The sequence below is a fragment of the Terrapene carolina genome, unplaced genomic scaffold (assembly GCF_002925995.2).
Source record: "Terrapene carolina triunguis isolate 2854851 unplaced genomic scaffold, T_m_triunguis-2.0 Scaffold641, whole genome shotgun sequence".
In the NCBI taxonomy this organism is placed as follows: domain Eukaryota; kingdom Metazoa; phylum Chordata; order Testudines; family Emydidae; genus Terrapene; species Terrapene triunguis.
In genome coordinates, this window is record NW_020664992.1 from 1,332,091 (window position 1) to 1,340,457 (window position 8,367).

The 8,367-nt window shown below is 55.8% G+C and overlaps 1 protein-coding gene across 1 annotated transcript; it reads right to left on the reverse strand.

Annotated features, from left to right (window-relative positions):
- Positions 1-3,336: 3,336 nt before the first annotated feature.
- Positions 3,337-8,032, reverse strand: ATG101 (autophagy related 101). The gene is made up of 2 exons (XM_024214747.3): positions 7,725-8,032; positions 3,337-4,069 (listed from the first exon to the last, which is right to left on the reverse strand). Exons 1-2 carry the CDS (start codon positions 7,974-7,976, stop codon positions 3,665-3,667), a joined length of 657 nt encoding a protein of 218 aa, XP_024070515.1. The 5' UTR covers positions 7,977-8,032; the 3' UTR covers positions 3,337-3,664.
- Between the last annotated feature and the right edge of the window lie 335 nt (positions 8,033-8,367).

Consider the following 8,367-nt stretch of genomic DNA (forward strand, 5'->3'; position numbering starts at 1 on the left):
CATCCCTGGTGAACCCCCCCAGGGAAACAGCCCCCCCATGCTCCTCCTGGGAACCAGACACCCTGCACCCCCAGATCCCTGGGGAAACCCCTCTCCCTTGGGGAACAGCCTCCAGAGGCCCAGATTTCACCCTCAGCAGCTACTCCTGCTCCTAAAGATCATGACACGGGCTCCTAGTCTGTTTATACTGCCCCTACCCCAATGGGCCCCTGCTCAACCAGGCACTACAGTAACAAACCAGGTAAATACGACTCAGGTCCATCCTGGATGGGGGCCTGAACAACCAACGCCCCCGCGCCACCTTCATGCCAACCGTTGTGCTGTTCCGGTCCATGCGTCCCCCCAGACCAGAGGTGGGAAGTTTCGCTCCTTTGGGAGGCAGATGAGTGGAGCCAGAGGAGGGAGGAAGTGATTACCCCTGTTTCTTTTTGCATACAGGTAGCCGAAATGTGGCTGAACTGGAGTGAGTGGACCTTGGCCAACCACTGAGCTTCAAGCAGAAACGTTTTAAGAGAAAACTTTTCAGCCATGATTTAAGTTTGGCTTTGATGCGACGTTCCCCTGCGGGGCAGCTGTCAGCAGACACCGTTGTGTAGCTTGGACTCACCCCCCGCACCCGCAGAACAACTCCCCACCGGAGCATTTTTCATCAGTCAGTTTGTTAATCCTCCTACCCTGACCCAATCCCCTCTTCTTGCCGCAGCATCAGCTGGACCGAGCTCCCTTCACTTCCTACCCTGCGTATTGGCTAGCAGGGCTGGGCTCTTCCAACAGCTGCTGCGGCCAGGCCCAGCGCGGCTGCAGTTTTCTGTTTGCGCTGCTGCCGCTGGCTGAAGTAGCCTCCATGTTGATGCTAAAGGGCAGATCCTCAGCTGAAATTCCCCAAGTGCCACAGTGCCTAGACTCGGCCCGCTTCCTCCCCCAGCATCGCTGAACTCCTGGCGCTTACTTCCACGGCTCAGACACCGCCACTTCCTGACCCACCTGCATGCCACTTAGACCCCTCACAAAGCAGCACCTGTTTACTGGGCTAAGAAATCGCATCTCGACGCCATGTGGTGTTTGACTAGCCCACCGCTGCTCGCTGAAGTCCATCCGCTAGTACTGCTGTATTACCGTCCTTGCCTCGGGGTCTCCCTTTACCCTGTGCAGTGAATCAGTCCTTCCCTACAGGTCTCACCCTGCACTCCTGCTCCCCGTCAGGCTCTAGGGTTACATGGCTGAGTTGCTCCTCTGAACGAGTGCTAGGAACTTACCTGGAAGCTATTTTCTTCCATGGGTCTCCTAGGCTTGTGCTATGTAGCTGGAACAATGTTCTTGTCCTTTTCAGGGGCTATTCACTCCGGTGGAAGGTTCGTGCTGGTGAAAGGTGTCCCACTGGCCCCTCGAGACCACAGCTCCTAGGCACAGAACTGGCCCAAGCCACCTCCTGTGTCTCTGCTGTGCCAGCAGAGAAGAATTTAAAGCCCAAATTCTCAGCAGCCGCCACCGATACGGGAGGCTTCACTTTTCTGTCCAATTTCTCCTACAGGTGCTGAGCATCCGCAGCTCCCGCTGACTTCCCTGGCGGGTGCTCGGCGAGCCTGAAACCAGGCCCCAGGTGGGGCTCCTACGGCAGCCACTGCTAGGCTCTGCGTCCTTTGAGTCGCACGGCCGGGGCTGCGGGAGTGGGATTTAAACATCCTCCAGGAGCTGACCTGAGATTTGACAGCAGGCTGACGAGCCACCGTGGCTGGCTACCACCTGGGGACGACCAGCCCAGGCAGGAGCCGAACCTGTGGTGTGGCCGCAAGAGGCACCGTATCCTGCTAACTGCGGCTGGCCAAGCGGAGGAACGTGGGAAATCTGTTTCGCTGTCAGGAACGATCTGGCCCAGGCAAGGGATGGAAGCACAGGTGCGGGGAAAGGGCCAGACTTCTCAAGGCTTGGGCCCAGGACTCTTTGGAGAATCTGGCTGTAGATGTCCCCGGGGACCTGAGCGTTCTGGAGGGGACTGTGGATGCAGAGCACAGAACAGGTTGGCCTTGAACCCTCCTGAAATTCAGCCCCCCCGTCAGCTTCCCCGTTCTTCTGCCCTTCACCCGGCAACTGTTCTCACTTCACTGGCCCCCATCCGACTCTCACAGCCCCTTGGTAAGAACACGTGAGCACACAGAGGGCTCTGATGGGAAAATAGTTTATTAGTAGACCCAGAGAAACCCACACGCTCATCTCCCCCTCTGGAGTAGAAGCGCTCGCGCACCAAGGCCTGGGCTTTACTGCTGGGATGACACCTGGGCAATCGGCAAAGCCTGACTCTGGTGCAGGTGGCGCTACTTGAGCGGGGGGGAGACACTCTCGACAGCCCGAGACACGGAGTAAAGAGAAGGCCCAGGCCAGTGTTTATTACACCCAGAGTATGAGATCTACACAATACAGACAGGTCAGTTTCTAACCCCAGAGTGTCTGTAACAAACACACGGGCGTCAGTCTCCATTAGAGAGGAAGTGGGGACGGGGGCGTAAGTGTGTTGATGAGACAGGGTCTGGAGATCTCACCCCTGCTTTAAACAGAGCTTCCTAGCAGTCAGGAAGAACGAAGGGGGTATTTTTGACGGTGATGGCAGCGCAGTGAGGTCAATGGACGACACACACAAGCAACAGCTCCTGTGTACCCAGATACACGTAGTTACTGGCCCGTCTGACGGCACATTGTGCGGAGACGGAGCCTGCAGGAACAGTAAGCAGCCGCCGCTCTTTCGCGGCACTCACGTCTCCTGCCAGCCCAGCCCTCGCTGCTTACAGCAGCCACTCTCACCACATCTGCTGCACGTCAGACGTGGACTTGGTTTCAGGTGACGGACTAGGGAATATGGGTTTTAGTGGCTGTGCAAGTGCCCGGCTGCGTCCCAGTATTTTCAGGAAGGGGCTTTATAAAGCTTAGCAAAGACTATCTGCTTGCCCTGGTGTGCTCTTCGACCACCGGCAGCATTCTCCCCCTTTCCCAGGCGGAGAGAGAGGCAGAGAAGGGCCTTGCCTCACGGGCACCCACAGAGACTCCCGACTGCTGTTCTAACCGCGGCTCTGGGGGGTCACAGCTGCTCTGTTGAGGGCAGTTCTTTCCCCACTGTTACAACAAGACAGTGTTAAAGGCAGAGAAATACAATCCCTGACTCGACCGCCAGCCAGAGGTTACCGCTGTATTGTCAGAGCCTGTGCAAAGCCCCTCCCCAAACAGACGGGGCGAGAGGAGGGGCCCTGTCCAGGAATTCACAATCCCACGCCGATGAAACAAGACAGCAGCTGCCCCAGTATCAGACAGTACAGGGATGAGGTTCCAGGAGGGAACTGGGGCTTCAGGAGGGATCTGAGGGAGGAAAGGGAGACCGGGGAGGGGAGCCAACAGGCCAGCTGCAATACAGGCCACGTGACACAAGGAGCAGTTTGCTGACATTTCAGATCGCAGCCCCAGGTGACCCCCACATAGGGAGATTCACAATGAAGGGCCAGCCCAAGTCCAGCCTGCAGAACGCTTCCATCTGAAATGTACAGAGGATAGGGCGGGGTCTAAGCAAACTCCTGCTGGGACCGTGCTCTGAGACGATTCTACTTGCCGGGACACCCTGGGTCATCCTGTGTGATGGGGAGCAGAAAGGCACAAGCCCCCTGTCCCCAGGCACCTGGCCCTACAGAGCCAGCGTGTCTTTGATGAGCCGCCGCATGGTGGTGGTGACGGAGGAGCCGAGGGAGTCGGTGATCTGGTAGGAGATCTTGTAGAGGTAGGGCTGCACGTCCTTCAGGCCCGTGTCGAAGACGTTGTCCACCTCTGACTGGGTGGGCATTTTGGGCAGGTACTCGTGCCTGTTCATCACCTCCACGATGTTGATAATCTTCTCACACAGTTTCTCCCCCACCTTCTCCCGGCAGATCTGCCGCTCCTGCTCGTTGGCTAGGTTCACCACGTTGACCTTGATGGTCCACACCTCCCAGGGAATGCACTCATCCGAGAAGGGCCAGCGCGACTTCTTCTTCTGGTAGAACTCCAGGGAGATCTGCCCGATGCCGTCGCTGCCTGAATATCGGAGGGCATCCTGCAGAGAGAGCACCAGGCACAGTTGAGGTCAAGGGGCTTAGGGACACTGGAGCAAGGGCCATCTGGTCAAACCATGACAGACAGTCCCCGGCTCTGTCCTGGACAAATCCCTATGGAATTAAGATAATTCAATACAGTTTAAGTTAAATCTTACGGAATTAGGTTTAATCCATTGGGGACCACTGTATTTAAAATGCAATGCTTTGTGTGTTGTTGTAGGGTGGAGTGTAACTTTCCTAGGGACTTGGTTAATGGAGATGTTGAGAACTGCTAAGGACTTTGAGACAAGGCGTGTAAAGTGGATTTCCTAGGACAAACCTGAGGGGTGAGAAGGATGCAAGTGGACCACTCTGAGTCCACCCTTTTGAAGCTGCGCCCTGGGGAGAGAAGCCAATTGTCTGCTATTTACTGGGTCAAAGACCCCTGAACTGTATAAAGGGCAGAGGGGGCCTGTTCTGAGCTGAAGCTGTGATGAACTCCTTGGTGGGGGGTGGAAGGACTGCCCCTGCCAGAGCCCATGTGAGAGATGGGGTGACGTCTGGTAAGCGTGTCAGCGTGTGTGTAGAATGCGTTTTCTTTGTAGTGCCTCTTGACTAAAGTAGGTTTGCATAGGAAGTGCTGGGTGGTGCCGTCACACCGTTAGCCAGCAGGTGTGGGCAGCCTCTCTGCTGGGAATAACACAGCGAAGGCAGCCTGGAAATACCCCGCTCAGAAGGGCCTCCATCCAAGACAGGCAATGGCCAAGACGCCTGAGAGCAGGTGCCCTTGCTGGGCCATGGAGGGGGAACTACAGCTGCAGTTTCCCTGAGCTGTGACGGACCCCACCCCAGTGATATGCAAGTATCAGCTCTAGCTATCTCTGCTACTCAGCTAGCCCTGTCACCAGTGTCTGAACACCTCATGTACCCCCCTCCCAACAGCCCTCTACAGCAGGACAGTCCAGGTGGGAAACTGAGGCACAGCGCAGCTAAGTGACTTGCCCATGGTCACACGTTGTCTGTGGCAGAGCAGGGACCTGAGCCCAGGTCTCCCAAGTTGCAGGCCAGCTCCTGACCACCAGGCCATTCCTCCTGTCGTCACAGAGGAGGAAGTTCAGACCCAGAGCTGCAGCTCCACGTAACTCCATTCTGCCAGGTGTGCGTTTGCTCTGGAGAGCCCAGAATGACAGTACCTCAAAAAGACGCCAATCCCGAAAAGCAGGAGGGCTCTTCCACCGACAATACAAGCAGGTAAAACTCATGAGGCCAGCACAGCAGTGCCAAAAGCAGCCGCTACATCTTACAAACATGAAACCATGAGACCCCTGCACTGTCTGATGGAGAAAGCTAAGGAAGTATCTGGCAAAATGTCTGTAACTGGCCCCAGTGAGGGAACCTCCTGGCTAGAGCAGGGGACTGGGCGGCAGGATGTATCGCTAATGCATCATGTGACTGACAGGTCACATCCTCTCCTGGTCCTCAGATCCTCCAGCTGTAAAACAAACAGAGTAACTAACCTTCCGTGAGGGTCCATTAAACCACGTAACACGCTCCCAGATCACAGACATGAGCCAAACATCTTCTTTGTCTTAGTCCAATGTTCAGAGCTGAGGGCCTGAGCCACGCGCCCTGCACTCCTTGGCCCGGCAGAACAGAGCTCAGCGCGTGAAACTGCTGCTGTCCAGAAGCCGTTTCCATTTACTGGAGCTCTGCTCTTCAGGGCCTGGAGACACTGTTCATTTTCAGCAGTTTGAGCTCTCTCTCGGAAGCCCAGCCAGATCAATTCGTTACACTGAGCAGTCTCGCCGTTAGCAGCCTCGTCCAGCGCTAACGTGGCTTTTTAAAACATTGAATCGAACTGCAAAGCTGACGACTGACCTCATCACTGCAAATGAGGGCTAGCAAAGCACTGGAAACAAATGGCTGCTGGTGGCGCGTCCATCATAAAAACAGGGCCAATCAACCAAAGCACAAGAAACGAAATGTGGAAACTTTTACAGGGGGGTTGAGAGGCGCAGTTGCTCACGTGGACTAGACACGCCTGGGAAAAGGAACACAGCTCCTTGTCTGCGAATTCCCAAACCCCCAGCTTGTCCCAGCTGCCTGTGGCAATGACTCCAGCACTGCTAAGCCGGGGCAGCCCCGGAGCAGAAAACGTAAAGGGAAGTTTAAATTTTGTGCTTTGCAACCTTCATCGCTTTCCTTGACTATTAAGGAGGATTGTAAATTCCTAGGGCTGGAAATCCGGGATGGGGCTCCCAAACCGGACCCTCTACAGATGATGAAGTATTTGAACAGTGATGGTTTGAGATGAGATCCAATCTCTCCACAACCCAGATATTACTGCTTCCCATGACCTTTTCAGCAGGATTTAGGACACCGTGGTTCATAATGCAGAAAACTCAAGGGATGATTTGTTCCCTAAATCTCCCTAGTTAAAATTCACTGCAACATATGTCTTGGATTTAATTCCACAGCAACCCTGTCACAATCTGACCATCCCCAATATAGCCTCTAAATTAGCTGGGGCAGAAATCGCATTGAATGGGCATTACAAGATGGACAGTATCTAGGCCCCGCTGCATTACACACGGCGAGCTTTGAGCAATAAGCACAGTGTGTGTCGGGCAAGGCGCCACAGAGAGCGAGCCGGAGCACCATGCAGAGATGTGCCTCTCCAAAGGGTACTAGGACCACAGGATGCTGAACTGCCGGGGCTTCATGTCTCCTGCCATGAACTCTCTATGGCCTGCGGGAGTCAATGTATCCAGACCTCATCCATCCACAGAGCCACTGCCCCTCTTTATATAGAGCTACAAAATTCTCCTTTTCGCTCGGTGATGACTCCCACGATGCTCTCGATGAAGAAGGCTGCATAGCCCCAAAGTGCAGGATGCTGGGTTCACTCCCAGCCCTTTGCAATGGAGTATTTTCCTACCCCAGATGACTTTGCACTTAGTGTCTTTTCCCCAGAGAATTTCCAAGCACTTCGCCTCACTACACCCGTCACACACACACTCCCACCCACCCACCCATTGCTGGGGTTAGCTGATTTACAGAGGAAGAATGCAATGCACTGAGGACGTGTCTTCATTACAGAGTTAACCTGAGTGATCAGCACCTGAGTGTGGGCACCGGGTTAGCCTAGCCGAGGAGCGAGCGTCCCCCCGCAATCCCTTTTTGCGTTTGTGTCCTCACTGGTTCTGCGCTCGCCCTGGGGGGGCCTGGGACGTATCCCAGGATTCCCTGTGCTGAGACTCTAGGATTCCTTCCCAGTCCAAGTGAGGGCGACCTTGTCTGTCCTTTGGGGTGGAACTGTGGGAAGGGCGCTGGAGGATTATCAGCACTCGAACTATTCAGCCTGCGTCCTTACTGCAGAGTGAGCAGGTCCCAGCCAGGGCTCTAACCCACCCTCCCAGCTGGGACATCTCCAGACCTGGGGCAGAGGCTCTTCTGGGTGGATGGCAGACGACTGGGTTAAGACCCGGGGGAGAGCCTAGGTTAACCGTGGAGCGAAGACGCACCCTGGGAGGTTAAGGAGTACCTTCCTTTCAATGCCTTGGGCCCGATTCATAGCAGGGCTAAGGGCTTGCAGCTCCACCAACCCCTGTTGGGATTTCTGGTCTGCACAGCCTCTGAGAACTCAGCCAAGGTGACTGGCTCCAAGCTCTTTACCTTGAATTCCCCGACGGCCTTTCTCAGCGCTCGGTCCAGCTCCTCAGAGGAGACCCTGGCGTAGGTGAAGTCAATGAAGTCGCAGTCGACGTCCTGCGTCCCCACGGTCCCGATGGAGTAGGTCCCCTCCTTCTTGTAGTGGAACTTGCCGGTGCTGCGGTGGAGGAGGATGGTGTGGAGCACGGCAAGCATGGCCTCCTCGATCTGGCGGCCTTCCACCGAGACCTCCAGCACCTCGGCACGGCAGTTCATGGCAGTCTGCGCCCGCGAGGCCGGTGTTTCCAGCTGGGGACGGCAGAGTGGCGCTCTCCCTGTAACCAAACAGCACGTCAGCACACTGTGACCGCGGGACAGACTGCGGCAGCGGAGAGGAGGGTGGGACTGGGGTTATGGCACCGGCCTGGGACTCGGGAAATCTGGGCTCAAGTTCTTAGCTCTGCCACTGACTGTGGGGCCTTGGCCAAGTCACTTCGCCTCCCCAGGCCCCACTTCCCCAGCTGTACACTGGAGAGAAGAACCCTCCTGTTCTCCTGCCCATACAGAGAGAGTGAACTCTTCTGGGCAGGAACGGTTCTCAGCGTGGCAGGGCTCTGTCGGGACGTCCAGGCACGGCCGTGCCACTGACTGTCACCAGAGCAGAACA